Source organism: Orcinus orca, chromosome 5 (genome assembly GCF_937001465.1).
Source record: "Orcinus orca chromosome 5, mOrcOrc1.1, whole genome shotgun sequence".
Taxonomy (NCBI): Eukaryota; Metazoa; Chordata; class Mammalia; order Artiodactyla; family Delphinidae; genus Orcinus; species Orcinus orca.
Genome location: NC_064563.1, coordinates 13,944,520 through 13,966,569, shown reverse-complemented (window position 1 = coordinate 13,966,569; position 22,050 = coordinate 13,944,520). Strand labels below are relative to the sequence as shown.

The 22,050-nt window shown below is 37.0% G+C and overlaps 1 protein-coding gene across 9 annotated transcripts in view; it reads right to left on the bottom strand.

Moving 5' to 3' along the window:
* Positions 1–2,802: 2,802 nt before the first annotated feature.
* The window catches only part of ATP2C1 (ATPase secretory pathway Ca2+ transporting 1), a 116,448-nt gene continuing 97,200 nt past the window's right edge, over positions 2,803–22,050 (bottom strand). For all 9 annotated transcript variants that reach the window (XM_012538116.3, XM_049710181.1, XM_033412231.2 and 6 more), the window contains 10 exons: positions 21,148–21,318; positions 19,952–20,049; positions 11,269–11,319; positions 10,160–10,326; positions 8,796–8,864; positions 8,056–8,172; positions 7,098–7,245; positions 6,472–6,567; positions 4,854–4,995; positions 2,803–3,585 (listed from right to left, as the gene is read on the bottom strand). In XM_012538116.3, the coding sequence (XP_012393570.1) occupies positions 3,455–3,585; positions 4,854–4,995; positions 6,472–6,567; positions 7,098–7,245; positions 8,056–8,172; positions 8,796–8,864; positions 10,160–10,326; positions 11,269–11,319; positions 19,952–20,049; positions 21,148–21,318 (1,190 nt within the window). In that variant the 3' untranslated portion in view covers positions 2,803–3,454. The remainder of the gene's footprint in view (positions 3,586–4,853; positions 4,996–6,471; positions 6,568–7,097; positions 7,246–8,055; positions 8,173–8,795; positions 8,865–10,159; positions 10,327–11,268; positions 11,320–19,951; positions 20,050–21,147; positions 21,319–22,050) is intronic.

Genomic DNA, 22,050 nt, shown 5'->3' with positions numbered 1-22,050 from the left:
TGCAGAGGCTATGCCATTTGGTTACAATATCCTGCTGTTCTCGGCTGGAGATTCTCAACTTAAGGCTTGATTCGGATGCCACTAGTTCTAGGAAATTTGACAACCTCCTCCTATGAAGTTATTTCTCTCCTTTGGCTACTGCAGCACTTGGGGCAGCACTTACCACTGTACCACATATATTTCACTTTGGTTTCCAGAGTTAAGACTGAGAACTTCCCAAATCTAAACCTACCAAAATATTTGCAGACTATTATACCTACATTAATATCAAGGACTGGTTAACCATTATCCATTATTAACAATAACTAACTCTGAAAACCAAACCCCCAAACCCAACAAAAGTTAAGTCATACCAAGTGCTAACTGATCTCAAGGAAGCTTAATTATCAGGATAATCTGTCTAGTCACATACCAGTTAGGATTAACATTTATCCACACCGTGTTATAGTATGCAAATCAGCTACTGTTTGGATTGCAGCTTACTCTAAAAAGGCATTTCAAAGATTTCCAAATGCCAATCTTAAGGGAAACTTCCAGTAAAATGTGTGCTGGACTCATTTTACTGTATGTGTATTTTTAAAATAAATGTGCAAAGACCACTACTAACTTTCAACAGACAGCCTGTTAACAGTTACATCCTCAGCTAACACACAGTCCATGAGCTCTTGAAGGGCAGGGATGCCACCACCTTTCTATTCCTAGTACATTCTAGGTACTAAAGAAAAGTTTACTGAAATGATAATTAATTCATCCATTTAAATTGAGTGAGTCAAACATAGAAGTAAAATGCATGAATTGCCAAGTGACAGAGTCAGAAAGCAAGGTAAAGTTAATTAAGGTTCTTAGATCTTATATTGTTTGCCACCAATTCATTTCACTGAGAAGCTGTTATACGGCCAGTGCTCACTTTACTTAGGTACTATATGAAAGAGATCAAAACTTGAAATGACTTCACAAAGATTACCAATGTAAAAGATGTACCTTGCATGGGTATGAAAGGTAAAAAATGTGTTTTATCCTTGTGGGTGTGGTTACAGCTATTAAATGAAGTCTGTGTCCTGAGGGGGTAGGTTTTTTAGGTTGCCTGGTTTCAGGCTGTTCCATTTCTGGGTCATGAAATGCCCAGCAAAAATCTGAGAGAACATGCTAAGCCTTGTTCCTCTGCTGCCAGTATGAATCATTTGAGGATTATCTACCTAGTTGGTGAATTAAAGCTCCTTTTCTTCCCTGATATTTAATCACTTTGAAGTCAAAAAACTTCATGAGGTAGTCTAACAGGGAAAAATCACATAAGTTAGTATTGTTAGGGACTCTAGCAAGCCCTAGGGCCAGGAAATGGGGAAAAATTTTAAATTTAGATACCAGTGCATTTGATTTATCCATGCTAATTCTGATAATATGCTATGTAAACTACACACACAGACCCTAATTTGTCATTTTACTATGGGAAATCTGTTATACAGATGTAGTATATCTGAACCGTACATTTCACTTCTTTTTAAATCACAGATTCAATGTACTGTGAATACTGCCTAATTTCTGTATCTTCAACATCCATATGATTTTAATGTGAACAGTCCCAACTGGAAGAACATTAACTTATGAAAATAAATCATTCTGGGGGAAGGTTTAAAATCTGAACAATACGATAGGCACATTTATTTCATATGAGTCATACTCTGAACCTAAAATGCAAAGCAAAAGATTGACGTGCACTTCATATTTCAAGTCCTTGTAACAGAGAAGAAAACTCATTACAAAACTTAGATATGATACATCACCATCATTAAAGATAAAGTTGATTAGACAATGGTTTCCATGTACATTTGACTATCTAGCCTTAAAGAGTAAAGCAGAATAAACTGCAGATATCTCAGGTCCTTATATTAAACTGTTTCAGTAACAAGACTCAAAGAATAGGTATCTTTCCTATCGTTAACAACAGTACTTCAGTGCTAACAGTGCAGTTTAATATTGGTGGTAAAAACTAGAGAGCGATTTATCCTGACAGTTTAAAAAATTAATTATAAAATGCAAAATTCAGTAACTTCAGGAAGAATTAAACATGTTAAGAATTTGAGACCCGTTTCTGTTTCAGAGAGAAATATTCAACAGGAAAATGTATTTCTAATTTTGAATTTCTGGCCCAAATTTGCCACACACTCAAAACAAATTATCTATACCTCATCCAGCTATTACAAAAACTGATGGCATTCCAAGAGCAAATCTATCTATTTCTCTAGCACGCCCAGTGAAGCAGAACAAGGCAGAGGACAATGGTGGAAGCAGGAGAGGGGCAGGCTCCAGGCTGTGCTGCAACCTAAGCCCAAAAGCTGCAGATACACAAAGAGTAAAGGTCAGCACAGAATCTTCCACTTAAACTCTGCTTCATAAACCATCTGTTTAGGTTTGGGGCTTTTTTATTCTTTAAGTTTACCACTCTATACTTCATAAGAAAGATTTTTTTAAGTACACATAAAAAGATATTAAAAAGTAATAAAATTCAGATATTCAGGTGAGGTACTTAGATTTATATTTAGGAGATGACTTTGTCAAGGTGCTGCTTGACAAAGTATGTATTGATATTTAACTCTAAAAGAAGGCATAACACATTAACATCACCTGCTATAAATATCAGCCCAACCAGTCTTAAATTTTTTTGACTCCATGACTACGTGTTAATTACAGACATGGCTACCCTACCTAGAATGCCACTCCACAGCCCTGTATTAACTGTGCTAGACCAAAGACTCATACCAAAAACCAAAAGAAGAAAAAGAAAAGGCAACCATTTACACTTACTAAGAAAAGCAAACATTTACTTCAAATTGCAGTATAAGCTTTTCAATCACAAAAAGAAAGAAAAGAACAGTGATCTGACAGTGGTCACATCCTGTGCAAAAAAACTTGAGATAACAAAAATGGTAATACAAGGTAGCTGAGCTGCTTACACTGCAGGAAAAGGAAATACAGTAGCTGAAATATGGCACTCCTGTGAATCAACTTCTAAACCAAACAGAATGCCTTTGAAATGATTAAATTTATTTGTGTATTAGTAAGAAAGCCCCACCACCATAAATAGTACAATATTTAAAAATTAAAAAAAAATCATATTTATCTAGGATAGATTGTGTATTTGAACTGTTAGACCTCTTTAAGTGCAGAAGTTGGTTCAGGTTTTGCCTGTTTTTTAAATTAAATAACTGCCCATACACTTTACGAAGTTCCACTCAATCGCAAAAGCCAATTTAAATCAAGGAATATGTTATCAAAGTTGCATAATTTCATTTGGGACTGTCAGCAGGTTAAAGTCTCAAATCAAGTCTTCAACACTCATTTTTAGTCAATAAAAAGTTCAAAAGTTCTCAAATCTTCATTATCCTCTTGAACTTGCCCTTCTAAATGATCCTCAGACTGCAATTCCTAGTTTGCAAATAAAAGAATGCAATATGCATCATACTTCAAGAAAAGACGACGATGTCGAGCTAACAGGCTTCTGGATCTTCTCCCTGCTCCTTTCAACCTTCTTGATAATTTCTGACACTATGCACACTGACGAGGTGAGACCCAGAAGAAAGAGCAAATCTGCAAGAGAAAGTAAGTTGGGTTTTACAATTCTTTAAACTTACAGTTGCAGAGCTTAATAACTTATGTTTTTCTAGCATTTTACCACAGCCTTTAAAATACATTATTTCTCAACCATTCCACAAAGTAGCCACATCGGCCTCAGTTTAAAAATAAGGGAAGTAAGGCTCAAAGGTACTAAATGACTTATCTAAGTCACACAGCTAGGACAGGCAGCAGCCAGAGAAGTAGAACTCAAGTCCTCTGACTGCTTCCCCTGAACCATAACCGAGAACCACAACCTTTAACAGCAGCAACACTAGAGGAGTTTTCTATTTAATAGATCACACAGCCTTTTTTAAAGGCTCTTCAAGCAGTGGTGACTAATTTGATTTTTTAAATGTCTATCTGAAGATTACTTAGAAATCTGCATCTTATTCCACTTGAAAGTCACTGTTTAAAGACCATATCTTTACAATGGTATCCACACTATCTCGTTCTTATTTACTGCTTCAAACAACTGCACCAGTCTCCTTAAAACTCCATTTTTTTTTAAAGAGGAAGGAATATGAATATGAAATTAAAATCTTGAAATTAAACTAGTTCAACTCTAAGGTAAACTTTAACTTACAGCAAAAACTACAGTGATTCATAAATATCCAAATTACCTTTAAAAACCCAAGAATTAGAACTAGCATTATCATAAAATGCGTCCGTTCTCACACTTACATAGGAAGATTAACTTTTAAATGTACTGTATGGTGATGCATTTAATGCACAGTCTGTGAAATAATAATGACTGTCTTCACATCAGCTTAATAAAACTCTCTGCTATTAGTGCTGTTATTTCATAAAATAAGAATGTGCAAATTAGCAAGTAAGAATAGGAAAATATTCGTTTAACAATCAAAATGGTAATTTTAAAGAAGAGCCATTTGGTTTTCAGTGAGCTTAAGTCTAATTTCTTCTTCATACAAGATTAAAAAGTTATAAACTACAATTACTCTGTAACACGTTTTGATTTGCTATCTTTCAGAATCACCAAATATGATTTTGACAAGTGACAACCTATAAAAAATTAACAAGAAAAAAATTACAAAAGAAGTTTAAAACCTAGAGTTGGGAGAGTGACTCCCCTAAACATTTCCAAATGAGAAAACAGAGCACATACATTTTTCAAAGCAAGCCACTTATTTCACTTTTTAGAAGAAAATTTTTCTTAGAACAAATGCATTAGCAAATACAGCTCATTTATAATATATAAATTATAAAGATAACATTTCCTTTACCCAGTATACTTAGGCTCTCGGTCTGAAAAACTTTCTGAAGTGGAGGAAAGTAAATAACTAGTAACTGTCCCATGATGGATCCAAGAACTGCGTAGCAAAACATTTTATTACTGCAGAGTCCAATCTCAAACACAGATTTGGTCTGTTGGCAGAGCAGAGAGTTCAGTTATTACTCCTTGGTCACAGAAACAACGTCTTTATTATTACACTCACCTCCAATTTTTAGTAACCTGGACTGAATTCTACAGTAGTAGTACCATGAAATCTCTAAATTTTAACTCTTATTTTGGAATAATATAAATGGAATAGGGTAAATTTTAAAGCAGCTTCTCTTCATCAAGGGCTTTAAGAGTGATGCTATTAAAAACATAAAGACCACAGAAACTTCTTTTAGTCCTCCAAAGCATAAGAAACTTTATTTGTATATGATAATTTTGCTAAATCATTTCTATCACTCATTAAGGTACATAATCTAAAAACCTTTCTCGAAGAATGGACTTAGTTACATGTGTAGTGAAAAAGTAAAAATGCCTTTCATAAAACAAAAACCAAATACTAAAGCTTCTTCAAAAATTAGTCTAAATTAATGGCAATTCACTGTACTTGGAAAGTTCTAGCATGGTGAATGGTAATAGATATAGTTAAGGATTTATATGGTGCTCTTAAATTGAAATGAACAGTCAGGCCTCAAATGTAGCTAGTTTCTAAGAACAACATGCTCTGAAAAAGTACCATTAGGTTCTAGCCCATTATTTTCTAACAAAGCACTTCAATCAAGAGAAGGCAAATCCAGGGCTTCCCTGGTGGCACAGTGGTTAAGAATCCGCCTGCCAACACAGGGGACACGGGTTCAAGCCCTGGTCTAGGAGGTTCCCACATGCCGCAGAGCAACTAGGCCCGTGTGCCACAACTACTGAGCCTGCGCTCTAGAGCCCACAAGCCACAACTACTGAGCCTGCATGCCTAGAGCCTGTGTTCCGCAACGGGAGAAGCCACCACGGTGAGGAGCCTGCGCACCACAACGGAGAGTAGCCCTCACTTGCTGCAAGTAGGGAAAGCCCACGCACAGCAACGGGGACCCAACTCAGCCAAGTATAAATAAATAAATAAATTTTCAAAAAAAGAGAGAGAGAAGGCAATCCACCTTAAGATAAAGCATGGGAAGAAAAGAAAATTTTAAATGTCCTAAGCTTTGACACACTGATAGAAATAATGAGAAAAAGTTAATATGCACAAAGCTGTTCCTGGACTTCTAACAACACTTGCTTCTATAATGAGGCTAATACCATCTTAGCACAAGCCATGAGCTTTGTCCTATCCTCAGATAATGTTAACTTGAACCTATCATATAGCTACAGATAATAAGAAAATGAAAAGAAGAAAAATCAGGTGATGACACCTGTGATTTACTTTGATCTCCTAGCCAAAGTTAAGGCTTATCTCCCCAAATGCCCCATCCCTCTTAGGACACATTCTGGAGGCCCATGTTTGTAGGAAGGCTATATCCGGAGCTATAACCATGGCTACAAAAGCAAGCAAAGCTAAAAACCCTGCCCACTTACAATTAGAGAGTACCCTAACCCAATTGAATTAGTCAGCTAAGATCACCTAAGCATACCTGGGATCTGGAACTTAGTGCATTGAACATGTCAAAAAACACAAAGCATGTGAAGGTCATTGTTGTATCCCGAGGTGTTATCACATTGTCTCGCAGCTGTCGAGAGGAAAAAAGATTTTTAGCTGGCTGAATTTAATGAACAAATACTACATGCTTTTAAAGGGTTAATATTTTATTCCTCTCAGAATGAAATAGCTTTAGTTTAAGATATAAAACATATAAGCAACCTAAATTTCCCATACGCCATTTAAATAAGTCACCTAATGAATAGCTGTAGTCTACATAAAGTAAAAAGTCTTTTCCCAAACCATAAACTGGATACTAAAAGAACTTTTTTGATGACATGAAAGTAGCTATATTAAAGACTCAGATTTTCTACCTTCTTCCCAAGTTTTCATGTTAATTTTTATTGTATCTGATACTTCTCTGCAGATTTAAATAACTCTAATATATAAATCAGGAATTCTATTAACCCATAAATACTGAAATCAAACTATGTTTAAATATTTTTATTCTATTTTTGAAAGAGCTCTTGTAACTTCCAGCCTTCTGCTTAATACACAAAAATAACCGAATCCTACTTTGCAGAATGAATATTAATAAAGCAGCTTATCCAGTGAGTATACCTCCCGCCAGAAGACAAACAAAGTCCCACAAACAATGATTATTGAGGAAACAAGTATTTTAAGTATCAGGTTTTTGGTCAAAATGCTGTCCTTCCAGTTGCGTGGAGGTTTACGAATGACATCTTTATCCACTGGTTCTACTCCAAGGCTTCAAAACAAACAGAAAAGTGAATTAAAGTTTTAAGTAAGATTTGGATTTATTACTTTCACAACTTCATTGACCTCAATTATCCTGGAAACTAAATGTCTTCTTTTGGAAACAAAATGTTGAATCATGAAGAAAACCTTGGCTATGATCACTTGAAAATAACCAAAGATTTTATCACTCTTTCCTTTTTTGTTTATTTGGCACAGTTTGGGAGGGGACTGATAATCAAATTCAAAAAACTGCCCAAATTTTATTTACATATAGCTTTACTTATTCCAAATATGGCCTGAAATATATGACCTACCAACTGGACTTTGAACCATCTTTCATGCAAGGAAGTTTCAACTAGGATAATTTGTTGTAACGGTCACTGACATGTATCACTCTGTGTTAGGAAAGCAACATCTAGGGCCCCATTATTATAAAAGAAGATACTTAGATGCTTAGGTCCTTCAATACTTTCCCAAAGTCTCTAAGACTGGCAACAGAACTTTGGTAATAGCACTAAAGCCAGAGATTTCTCCATTACAACCTATTCTAAGAAACAAAAAGCTTACTTCGAGGACAGGGACTGCAACTGTTCCCTCCTGGGTTCTCAACTTAAGGCTGGGCATCTAACAGCCTAAAAGCTCAGATCATAATGCATGAATGAGCACTCCAAGAGAATAAATGATATGCTCACATCACACAATTTATAACAAACACGATGCTGCAGAGATTTCCAACGCTATCCGTGATGAAGTCTTAGAGCTTAATTATCAGGATAGCATGCCATCTTTGTCTTTCAAATTTACATGAGAAAACTCTCACCTCTGAGCTGGAGGTCCGTCCATAATAATATTGATCCACAAAATCTGCATGGCATTGAGAGGATTGGGAAAGTTCATTAATGTAGCCAGTGAGATTAAAGTTAATGCTGCTATACTCCTATCGAAAGAAAGAGTCATTTTAAAAAATGTGTCAGCATAGTATAATTCTTGCTAATTTTATGAAATCACTTTCTTAGCATTTAAAACTCTCATGTTACTACTGTTCTTTTAAAGGAAGCCCATATTTCCAAGTAACCTACTGCTTCATTAGTGTGAACATTTTGAAGCTAAGAGTTAACCCTTATGATCCACAGCATTTTAATAAAGGACCTTCAAATAGAGGAAGATTTTTTTAAATTGAGTTCAGATAACAGTTTCAATGATATTTTCATAATTGTTTTTGGACTACAGAAAAGCCCTTCTACTTTTGGAAAAATATACCAAGAAGAAACATTAAAATTTGACGCCCTTTTCTTAGTTATTTCAGGAGCTATTAAATAAGCCACAAAGGTTTATATATTTTGATGATGATACAGACAAATAATTATCACACTTAGAACCTCTTTATCATGCCATTTTTAGATTTAGGACAGGATTCAATTTTCACACTGGAAAACTTTTACATATGGACAACCCTCAGAAATAGAGCCCAGAAGCTTGTAGGCATTCTGCTTGAATTCTACTTTGCAAATAATTTATCTGTAAGACCCATAAGTTTGTCACAACTTCTTACAAACTTACGTGCTCAGCTGGAATCTAACAAAATTTTTAATGTTATTATAAATTCCTTTACCCTCCTCAATTGCAGACCTGAAAGTTAAAAATAAAATTAGGTGAGAAAATATTATCACAGAAAAATAAGGATATATCAATACTGTGGAACTAATTTTGAAAACAAATTTCCAACTGATAAAACACACACATCAATAAGAAAATCTATTATTTTCTTCACATAATTAAAACTAGAAAAAAAAAAAGGAAACACTACTGTGGCAAGGAATTGAAGTCTGGCCTGCTACACTCTACCCGAACTAATTTCACAACACAGTAATTTTTATTCTTAAAAAGACATTTCAACATTAAAATCACATCTTGTGTTTCTACACAAGAGACAATAATACACATTTATAATACTAAAATAATGATCTTCTTTACCCCTCCAAGTTTATTTTACTTCAAGATACAAGAGGCATGCATGGTAAGGGGTTAATTTAATGTAGGTCAGAAATTAAATGGCAATGAGACATATAAAACTTATAGAACTTAAGCCATCTGTTGCTCCTACACACAATTAGGTATATGTTGTACCAGAATTATAAAAAGAATATGGTTTACAAAGATCCATGTAAATTCTCTCATTCATTTTGCTCAACCTAGGAAAATATGTGTTTTATAAACATATTGCCCTATCTTCCAAGATTTTTATACAATTCTAAGAATGGAAATTAAATATCTTATATCTTTTTAAGAGCCTAGCAATTCTGGGTCCTGAGGGCCCACATGCTCCACTTGAGGCCACAATGGGTTAATGAGGCACACAGGGCATCACTGAACTAAGACTTAGATCATTCAAGAGATGATTATCAAGTGACCTCCACCTGAACACTGTGAAACAACCAGCAGGTATTGCAGAATCTTAAAGCAATTAGAAACTGTGGATGAAACAAATCTATTCAAATGATAAACTGCATCATTAGTAACATGAACAATTCCTGACAGAAGGAAACAGATATGGATGGGATCTTTATTTATAATACTTACTGTAAGGCCAGGCACATGCTTATTCCTGTGAGCCTGAATTTAACTAGAATAAAGGCCACATGAAGGTTCACTGCTGTATCACAACACTAGTGGCCAGGAAATGTGACACTTGGCTGGTACTCAGTAATATTTCTTAAATGAATAGCCCTGCCATTTATTATGTCCATTCCATACAAATAATTTTCCCCCAAACTACACACTAGTACACAAAATAAGATTAATTAATCTAGTAAAAAAGTTTAGTTTATCCAATGTCTAAAACTGCTAAAGTATTTTCTATGAATGGGGTGCAAGAAAGGATGGGAGGAGACTCTCTGATGTGCATTCATTGAAGGAAAACTTACATGATGGTTTGGAAATCATCATCCACCAGGATCATGTCTGCTGCCTCTTTGCAAACATCTGTGCCAGTCTGACCCATTGCAACTCCAATGTCTGCAGCCTTCAGAGCGACTGCATCATTTACTCCATCTCCTGTCATGGCCACAACCGACCCGTTCTTCTGCAGAGACTGGGGGCGAGAGGGGAGAAGCGGGAGGGAGGAGTTCTGATTAAAGTGTTGCTTCCACACAGATAAGGGGATAAACAAATCCTCTCTCTTTTTCTTTCCCACATAATTAAAGACTGGAAATAAAACAATCACTTTTTCAATAAAACTTCAATAAATATATGGAGGTCTTAAGATAAAGCTTAGAAAAAGCTGCCATTAATATTTCCATGTGTGAAAATTCTATGGATTCTATGTGTAGAGCCTGATGAAGAGTCAATTACACAGTTGTTCACAGGGCAACTTTGTCTCCCAGGGGACATCTGGCAATGTCTGGAGACATTTCTGATTGTCATGACTTCAGGGACGCTACTGGCATCTAAAGGATAGGAGCCGGGGATGCTGCTAAACTTACAACACACAGGACAGCCCCTCACAATGAAGAATTATCCAGCCCACAGTGTCAAAGTGCCAAGGCCGAGAAACCGTGACCTCAGTACAATGGAGCACTACTGTGATTAATAAGTCCATGAACTGATGGTACCATGTCAGCTGCTTTGTATATATTTGACTAGTATAAACAATCATAGCCCTTTAAACATTGTTCACACTCTCAAAACATTTTTTTCTTGCTGCGTTTATTCAGTTTCTAAGTAATTATTCCTATTCACACTGGGATGATTTGGCTATAGCCTCCTGTCAGAACATATTTCTACATTATTCAAATGTTTAAAGAAGGTTGTATTTGCAGATATTTCCTTAAAGTTTTCTTCTACATCTTCCTTTGCAAACTAAATTCTCTATTAATGTTTCCACCTCAGGCTTTAAAAAACCACCTGTTTTGCTTCACAATACTTCTGACTTTAATGCTCTATCAATATTCCCAGTAGTAAAGCAAACATAATGAAAGACAAGCAGTAGCATTTTGGATACAGAGATAAAACAGTGTGATTCTTAGACACCCACCTTAATAATTTTCATCTTGTGCCTTGGACTAGCTCTGTAAAATACCGCAACCTGTTAAAACACGGGATACACTAAAAATCTTCAACATTAAGAAATATCAGAATAACCTATGTACTTATAACTAAGAATATTTTTTAAATTATCAATTTAAACTGTCTGTATTTTGCCACAGAGATCAAACTTAAGAATATGCCATACATTTGTTAGGACACTCATTTGACAGGGTCATTTCAAATTTTTAGGTACTATAAGAAATGCACAATCTAAACAATTTACCCAGTTTATCCCATTATGTTTAAGCTCTGAAGAGAAAACAGCCTTATTCTTGAAACGTTCAGAGACAGACAAAGGAAAAACTCTCCTGCATCGGCTTCCTCGACACTTCCACAACTAAAATGGCCTTTTCCCTTTGTCCTGTCTTCAGGAGATTTAAAGAACAGCTGCTTCTCAACATCCCTCGAGCCTTTTTTTGTTGTTAAGCACTATGAAGTGTCTACTCATGCTCTTCTACTCAGCTTAATTCATTAGGCGCTCTCTCTTCCACTGTGTCTCCACCTGCTTATACCATCTTCTCTCTCCAAAGAATATATTTAATCCCTTTTCCTGATCCCATTTTCTGGTCTCCTGAAACCCTCCCAGTGCCCCAGTCATCGACAAATCCCCTGGCCCTCCAGTCTTACCCACACTGCTGTTCCCACAGTCCTCTCCAATAGCACCACCAGGAGAGCACAGAGGGGGCAGGTGCCCTCCATTCCTTTCTTCAGTCACAGATCCTCGGTTCTGAACGTCACAGAAGACTGTACTTCACTACCTGTGGCCAGTCACTGCTCCCGAGGCCACCCTCCATGTTCCACAGGAATTTGTAACCACTGCCTTCCATCAGTCTTTCCAACACCCCCGAGCCAGGTGACCTTAATACCCACGTAACCCACCGTTCTCTTTCCTACTCTCCTAGAGGATAGGTCCACACTAGTTTTCTCTCCTTATGCTTCCAATTTATCCCCTTCCCCAGCCTCACTCTCAGCTGACAACCTTGTTTCCTACTTCAAAGAAAACAGTCAGGAGAAAACTTCCACAACTCCCACCATCCAATAGCTGTATCCAGACAGTATCCCTCCTTCTCTCCTTTTACTAAAAATGAACATGAATATGTTTCTAGTGCAGGTCAAATATCCCACCTTCTTACCAATCAGAAATTCTCCCTCCCTTGTATCAAAAATTTTCCCTTGCTGCTGCACCTTTACCATCATTGTACAAACATGTTATTCCTTCCATTTAAAGAAAAACAAAACCAAAAACTTCCCTTCCTATCTCAGCTGCTACCCTCCTTTCCCCTTCTCTTTATAAGCGAAACTCCTCTAGGGAGCTGCCTGTACTGCTGTCTCCCATTTCTCTCTTCCACTCTCTCCTGAATCCCTCCTGATTAGGCTGCTAACCCCACCCCTGCCCTGAAACCTCTCATCAAGAGCACCAAAGACTCTGCATTGCTGACACCAGTGCCACTTCTCCCGTGACTTAACCCCGCACACAGCCAACCGCTCCCTCCTCCTGAGGCGCCCTCTTCTCCTGGCCTCAGGACCACCCTACACTCTCCTGCTCCCCCTCCTGCCTCTCCAGCTGCTCCTCTTGTGCAGGGTCCCCCAGGCCTCCCTGAAGTCTACACTCTGGAGTGTTCTAGAACTCAGTTCTTGGGCTCTTTATAATATAAGAGGTCTCTCCCTAGGGGATCTCACCCCACCTTAGAAATCTGGCTTTTATTTATATGCCTTTTTGTCTCTTCTGAAATCCAGACTGATAAAACTAATCCACCTACCTACTCCATATTTGCTCTTGGACATCCCATCTCAGACTTAAACATGCCACACAGAACCCCTGTTACTTCCCCAAACACATGCTCCCTCACATCCTCTGCCAATGGCAAGTGCACTCTTGCAATGGCTCAGGCTCTAAATCTGGGGAGTCACCCTCATTCCTCCTCTTCTCCCACATGCCACACACAGTTTGGTCCCATCCTCAAATATATCCACACTTAACCTCCTCACTCAAACATCGAAACCCACTGCCAACACACTGGGTTAAAAACGCAAGTCAAACCACACTGTCCTCTGCTGAAAACCCTCCAGAAACCTCCCATCCCTCTCAGGACAAGCGAATGGTGCCCAAGTCTTTTACTGTCCACCAAGCCCCACATGAAGTGCATGCTCCCCGGTTAGTCTTCTCCCCCAACCCTGCACTACACTGGCCGCCTCATAGTTCCTGAAACATGCCAAGCGCACTTCCCTTGAGGCCTCTGCCCTTGTGTTCCCTCGGATATTACACAGCCTGCCCCTTTCATCACACAGGACCTTCTCAACGATGCCTTTCCTAGGCATGCTGTCTAAAGATCTCATCCTCTCTCTTCCCTGCTTTTGTCAGTGCTCTCCCCTCCTGCTCCCATACGACAGTGATTGTATTGTGTGCTTATCTTAAACCAGTATATTCCCCCCTTTTTAGCTGGAGAAAGACATAAAGATGAAAAGATTATTAACAGAGGAATTTTCAGTTACCCCCAAGTTTAGTCCCAGCTCTGTGATAAAATGATACAGTTCAATTTTTAGACACTTCTGTGTTTTTTTTTAATACCTAATTTCTTCAAGACATAATTTTGTGTCACTAAATTTCAATATTTTTACTCAACCAAAAAGAATGACCTGCTAATCCTGGTGCTTTAAGGAGAATTTTTACTCTGCGCAGTGCTATACTCCACATGAGTTTTATCTTAGACTATAAGCTCCATGAGGCAGAGATTTTGGCCCAGTACCTCCAGTGCTCTATAAACACATGTAAGATGAATGAATGAATGACTAAATCTTAGGACCATCATAAAGACTATTCCCAGGTTCTCTCCCAATTTTAATAAAGGTCTAAAACAAAAGAGGATTATTTTCTTAGGCAAAAAAATTCAGTTTAACTGTACTATCACATTACTGATTACCCTTAGTTCCTCTAGGTACCATGAATCACATAACTCATATGTGGAAAGCATTCTTCCTTTAAAAAGGTTCAAAATCCATTTGGAAACTCTTTACCATGTCTTTAAAAAGTACTAAACATACAGATGGTCAAAAGGCACATGAAAAGATGCTCAACATTGCTAATTATCAGAGAAATGCAAATCAAAACTACAATGAGGCATCACCTCACACCAGTCAGGATGGCCATCATTAGGAAGTCTACAAATAATAAACGCCAGAGAGGGTGTGGAGAGAAAGGAACCCTCCTACACTGTTGGGGGGAATGTAAATTGGTGTAGCCACTATGGAGAACAGTATGGAGATTCCTTAAAAAACTAAAAACAGAGCTACCATATGATCCTGTAATCCCACTCCTGGGCATATATCCAGAGAAAACTGTAATTCGAAAAGATACATGTACCCTAATGTTCACTGCAGCACTATTCTTAATAGCCAAGGCATGGAAGCAATCTAAATGTCCAGACAAATGAATGGATAAAGAAGATGTGGTATATATATATAATGGAACATTATCAACCATAAGAAAGAATGAAATCATGCCATTTGCAGCCACATGGATGGACCCAGAGATTTTCGTACTAAGTGAAGTCAGGCAGAGGAAGACAAATATCACATGATATTGCTTATATGTGGAATCTAAACAACAAACAAAAAAAACCATCAAAGTGATACAAATGAACTTATATACAAAAGAACTTATATACAAAACAGAAATAGACCCACTGACATAAAAACCAAACTTATGGTTACCAAAGGGGAAAGACGGGGAGGGTAAATTGGGAGTTTGGGATTAACAAATACACACTACTATATATAAAACAGATAAGCAACAAGGACCTACTATATACTGATAACACAGGTAACTATACTCAATATTTTGTAATAACCTATAAGGGAAAATAATCTGAAAAAAAAAAGATACATAGGAACTTCCCTGGTGGTCCAGTGGTTAAGAATCCACCTTCCAATGCAGGGGACGCAGGTTTGATCCCTGGTCAGGGAACTAAGATCCCACATGCCGCGGGGCAACTAAGCCTACATGCTGCAACTACAGAGCCCACGCGCTCTGGAGCCCATGTGCTACAACTAGAGAGAAGCCTGCACACTGCAACAAAGAGCTCACGTGCCTCAACGAAAGATCCCATGGGCTGCAACTAAGACCTGACACAGCCAAAAATAAATTAATTAATTAAAAAGTGTTCACTTAAAAAAAAAAGATATATATGTATGTATAAATGAATCACTTTGCTATACACCTGAAACAAGCACAACATTGTAAATCAACTACACTTCAATTAAAAAAATTTTTTAATAAAATAAAAAGGACTGAGCTGCATACATATTTTAAATGTACTGGTTACCGTCTAAGTGAAAATTCTACATCACTGCAGAAATTAATCATGTAGCACACAGCACTGAGCATCTAGCAAAGACTGTGGATTTTACAGAATTTTTTTTTTTTTTTTTTTTTTTTTTTGCGGTACGTGGGCCTCTCACTGTTGTTGGCCTCTCCCGTTGCGGAGCACAGGCTCTGGACGCGCAGGCTCAGCAGCCATGGCTCACGGGCCCAGCCGCTGTGAGGCATGTGGGATCTTCCCGGACCAGGACACGAACCCGTGTCCCCTGCATTGGCAGGAGGACTCTCAACCACTGCACCACCAGGGAAGCCCGATTTTACAGAACTTTTAAATAAAAGGCTAATTACTAATTACAAATACTCAGGTTGTACAGAGTAAAATTTTGCCTTTGTTCCACTACAAATCATTCAAACCACTGCAAATCACTCCTTTACAGCCAATGCAGCTTATCACTGACAATGGCAATAAGGATAACAAACCAATTGTTGGGCTGAAAACATACTTCTTTTGTATAGTAACAAATTACTTTGGCATGCATCCAGTATACCTATTACTTGATATAGATTTCAGCATTTCAAAGCTTTGACGGCAACTCAAAAATAAAAGCAGTTTCTTTGAGACTAAGCAGATCTCAATTCAAAGCTGAAGAATCATGTGGAATATAATACTGCACAGAGTAAAAATTCTTAGAGCATCAGGACTAGCAGGTCAATCTTTCTGGTTGAGAAAAAATATTGAAATTTAGTGACATAAAATTATGGCCTGAAGAAATAAGGTATTAAAAACACACACACACACAGAGAAGTGACTAAAAACTGAACTATATCATTTTATCACAGAGCTAGGATTAAACTTGGGGGTAACTGAAATTCCTCTATTAATGATCTTCTCACTTTTATGTCTGTTTCTCTACCTAAAAGGGGGGGATATACTGATTTAAGATAAGCACACAATATAATCACTGTAGTATGGGAGCAGGAGGGGAGAAGACAGAATGAGGACAACAGGATGGTAAAAGGACAATGGGAAAGAAGTAGAACTGTGTCAGCAAAGAGAGTTCAGGGAATATTACGGAGGGAAAGGGTGAAAGGCTGTGTATTTTCAGAAGGAACCTGCAAGACGATTTTTCTCTTCTCATGGGTCCATCTTTTCAGTGTCATATTTGTGGTCAGCACTCACAGTTCTTTTGATCAACATTAACAGAAAGTAAATTATGAAGAGAAGAAAGTAGGTAAATATGAAAAGGAGAGGCTAATAGAAAAAAATTATTCCTGGCATTAAAATAACCTCCCAAAGGTCCCCATATCTTCCAGAACAGATTAAAAGATACCTGATGCATTGAAATAAGTATTGATGACATACCAAAAATTAAACAGCACACAAACTGGGATTTTATTATAGGGACTTGGTTAATAGGTTTGGTAAAAACAAAAATGGAGGCAGTGCTATAAAAAACAAACAAGAAGGGCTTCCCTGGTGGCACAGTGGTTGAGAGTCCGCCTGCCGATGCAGGGGACGCGGGTTCGTGCCCTGGTCCGAGAAGATCCCGCATGCCGCGGAGCGCCTGGGCCCGTAAGCCGTGGCCGCTGACCCTGCGCATACGGAGCCTGTGCTCCACAATGGGAGAGGCCACAACAGTGAGAGGCCCATGTACCGCCAAAAAAAAAAAAAAAAAAAAAAGCAAGAAAAGAGAATGTCCATTTTTATCAACAGGAAATGCAGAACACACTCAAGAAATCATAAACAAAAAACACTGAGAATTCCCAGATGGGCTTTATAAATAATTAAGCAAAATTCAGTTTCCATACTACTTTCTAACTGGCTCTAGGTCAAAAGGACAGAGAAATGTTAAGGGATTTGGAATGTGTGACAGAATTATGGAAACAGGGAAGCCATAAAACGTTTTAATGAGGAACAGAATTCATTAATATGATTTTTAATACATGTGGGAAAACCTCAGTGAGCTGGCAATTTAGAAGAAAAGTTTTGTTTTGTTCTAACACTAATAAACGAAAAACTTTTCAAAATGATCTGAAGTAAAAGCATAAGACCAAGGTTTAAGAGTTACATGAACACAAGATAAAAATGGGAAAAAAGACAAAGTAGGGGTTGGGGGGGACTAAAAGGACCTAAAGGAAAGAAAAGACTTGGGTTTTCAAAAGACATGATAAACCTGAAAAAAGCCCTGGTATTTTTGGAATTCCTCCACAGAGCAGGATGACTCCAAGCAATTCAATGAGCTTTTCTCTTTGAATAGCATCAGAGCAATTGCCATAATTGATGCACAAAAACTCTTATTTGAAAATGACCAATGATGTAATTTGTCCAGGCTGATGATGCAATTTGTAACTTACTTCTTCCTTCCCTAACTGCCTTTACATTGGTTTTCAGAGTTCATTAGCATTTTTATCAGAGAGCCAGAGAGAGTGAACTGAAGAAAGCAAATAAAATGAAATTTCAAATCTGTCCTATGTCACTACTTGTTAGCATCTCTGGGAAAAGGTTTGGAAGAAAAGGCTGAACAAAGATTAATGGGAAAATGTTTTATTAACTGCAGATTTCACATATACTTACTAAACGTACATTTTGTCTCAATACCCCCAGGGAACTTAATACAGGATTTATTCTTTCAGAAATAAATGTCAGGAAGAAACTAACAGGATAGGACACATACACACACATACATACACAGAGTCCTGTTCAAATATGGAAACACCTACCCCACTAAATCTAAAACAAATCAGACACCCACACTGCTCCCAGATGCTCTGAAAAGGCATTTCAATGAAAAAGAAAGGACAGTCTTTTCAACAAAAGGTACTGGAACAATTGAACACCCATACATAAAACAAATGAACCTTAACCCACTTCTCACACATAGACAAAAATAATTCAAAATGGATCACAGATGTTAGTGTGAAACCTAAAAGTATGAGACTTCTATTAAAAAAAAAAACAGGAAAAAAATCTTTGGACCTTGGGTTAGGCAAAGAGTCCTTAGATAACATATCAAAAGCATGATCCATAAAAGAAAAAAATTATAAACTGGACTTCACCAAAATTTAAAACTTCTGTTCTTTAAAAGACAATGTTAATAGAATAAAAAAATAAAACCAGACTGGGAAAAAGTATTTTCCAATCAAATATCTGATAAAGGACTTTTATCCATAATATATAAGTAACTTTCAAAATTCAAAAATAAAACATTTTTTTAAAAATAGGCAGGGTAGACTGTTCACTAAAGAAAATATATGAATGGCAAATAAGCACATGAAAAGGATACACAAAATCATTAGTTCTGAGGGAAATGCAAATTAAAACCACAATAAGATACCATGATACACCTATTAGAATGAGAGTGGGGAAACTGACAATGCCATGTGCTGGTGAGGATATTAGCAATTAGACCTTTCAAACATTGCTGGTGGGAATGCAAAACAATAAAACCACCCTGTAAAACAATTTGGCACTTTCTTACAAAGTTAAACATACATAACCATATGAGACTCAGCAATTACTCTTAGGTATTTATCTAAGAGAAATGAATATTTATTTTCATATAAAAACTATATACAAATGTTTAGAGTAGTTGTAATCATAATCAGCAATAACTGAAAATAGTCCAAATGCCTTTAAACTAGTGCATAGGTAACACAAACCCAATACAGTGGAATACTACTCAGCAATTAAAAATGCATTATGCTAAGTCAAAAAAGCAGATTCAAAGCCCTCATACTATATGCCTCCATTTTTAGAGCATTCTGGAAAAGGCAAAACTATAGGGACAGAAAACAAATCGATGGTTGCCAAGCAGTGGAAAAAGAGGGAGGAGCTGACCACAAGAAGAGGATCTGGGGTGGGAGGAACCTGTACCCGATTGTGTGATGGTTACAAGGACCACACACATTTGTCAAAACTTACGGCTGTACATTAGAAAGGAAGAAGTTTACTGTTTGCAAATGATACCTCAATTTTTTTAAAAGCATTATACATGCATTCAATTAAAATAGAACACAAGGGTAAGAAGTATGAAGTGATGGTCTCTCTCCACTCTGTACTTTATAAATACAAAACACCACTGTTAATTTCCACAGTACCTTCCTCAGAGGAAACTTGGCTCTTGCTAAAGTACTGATATTCCTAACAATCACATCATAAATACTCTCAATGATAAGACTGATTTCATCTCATGATTTGGACTAAAGAATCTGGTGGTCATGTCCCGACTGTTTTCAAATGTTTCAAACAGGAGAAGTTGTCTAACACCTAGAATAAGGCCTTTCAGTCTGAAAGGCTCTGGTTTAGGCCTACCTTTGGCACCATCTGTGAAAGCTGCTGGACATCCATTGCATCTATTTCTTCTCCTGAGACTGACTGGGAGGTTTTGGAATATAATCCCAGACGACTAGCTGAAGTGAAATGGGAAAGAAAACATAATTAACCAAATTGGTTTTGCTTGATAGGCTAGTCAACATAATGCTCACTTAATATGATTTATCAACTCACTTTCCCTTTAAGTATAAAATGTCTTTATATGAAGGGATCACAAGACAGACTACAGTAAGACAAACACAACTGAATTAGTAAAAACTGTGGGGTTTTCTGTTTGACTACTTTATTTTTGTTTAAATTTAAGAATAAAGAGTTTTCACAATTTAACCCACCACACCTAAGAACTGAAACAAGGCCAAGCAGGTTCTGCTTGGGAGCTCAATTTTAATGAAGATCAGAGTGCATTTTAAATAAAGTAAACAAAGCCAGGCAAAATGGTGGCTCATCTGTGGTATCATGTAGTTGTTATGTAAATGAAAATAAATGTTGAGAAGTTTCTCTAGGAACAATCTTCCCAACAATATTATGTTTCCAGTGACATATTTTTCTTAGATCACATAAAGTGTGAAATTCCTGTCTCAGTCTCTTTCCATATTAATAAGATAAGAATTAATGAACTTTAGCAAATTTAAAATTTATCAGTATGAATTATAGTTTACAGGTTCTGGGAGATTAACTTCCATGTCCATTTTATTTCCTTATACTTGTTAAGTAATCTTAAGCTGCATTCAAACAACATAGGCATATATGTATTAGACAACAGAAATACAGACACAAGTTATTTTCTTTCAAATTAGGTACAAAGTCTGCTTTTAAAAAATTATACTCAAGTTGAAAGAAAAAACTAAATTTCATATTTTCTTTCACATTCATGATCTAGCGCTTTTATCCGTCAGCATAGTGGACTATGAGGTTAAAAATAATCAACTATTCTTTTGTAAATAAAATAATGTGATTTCACAATGCTTTAGTTATTTTCAACTAATAGTATTATTTTTTTAACTAAAATAAAATTTGGTCCACAATTTTATAGAGTATGAGCAAACAAAAGCATCAATTTTAACTGTATAACTCAGTATTATGTAAACACACTTCATGTCAAATGATTCACAAAACTATGCACTGCAGTAATTTAAGAAAAACTATGGAAAACAAAGGAAGCAGCCTAGTTATACCGATTGCAATTGCAGTCTCCTGTGAGTCCCCAGTAATCATTTTTATTGACACTCCCGAGGCAATGAGTGTTGTAACAGCTTCCTTCACACCAGTTCTAGGAGGATCAATGATTCCCACCAGGCCAAGGAACGTCAGTTGCCCCAATTCAGGACCAGAAGCCAAAGCAAGAACTTGGGAAATAATAATAAAATCCGAAAAAGAAAATGTGAATCACAAAACCATTAGAATTTACTTTACAAAAGCTGGAGACCATAACACTTCTCAGATAAATGACTTAAGACGACAATGTCATTGTGGTAATTACAAAAACTCTAAAAATCAGAATTATTACATGCAAAGATATTCTAGTTTAATGGTTCTCAATATGGGGTTGCTTTAACTTATTAAAAATTAAAAAGAATAAGACTAAAGAACTGTTAAGCAGAGAAGGCAAGTGAGGAGCAAATAAATGTTTTCACATAGCAAACATGCAGCTCCTTTCAGCAGAAACTACTGACTCTTAAGAAAAATACAATTAATTATTTGGAAAACTATAGGTTTGTTGAGCTTTTTTTAAAAAAAAAAAATTTTTTAATAGATTTGTTTTATTTATTTATTGGCTGCGTTGGGTCTTCCGTGGCTGTGCACGGGCTTTCTCATGTTGCCGAGGGCTTCTCACTGCGGTGGCTTCTCTTGTTGCGGAACACACAGGCTCCACGCGCACGGGCTTCAGTAGTTGTGGCGCACGGGCTTAGCTGCTCCGCGGCATGTGGGATCTTCCCAGACCAGGGCTCGAACCTGTGTTCCCTGCATTGGCAGGCAGATTCTTAACCACTGTCCCACCAGGGAAGCCCCAGTTTGTTGAGCTTTAAAGTCAATTTTAAACAGTCACCTTTGAAGGTGGCTTCTCCTAATATATCTTC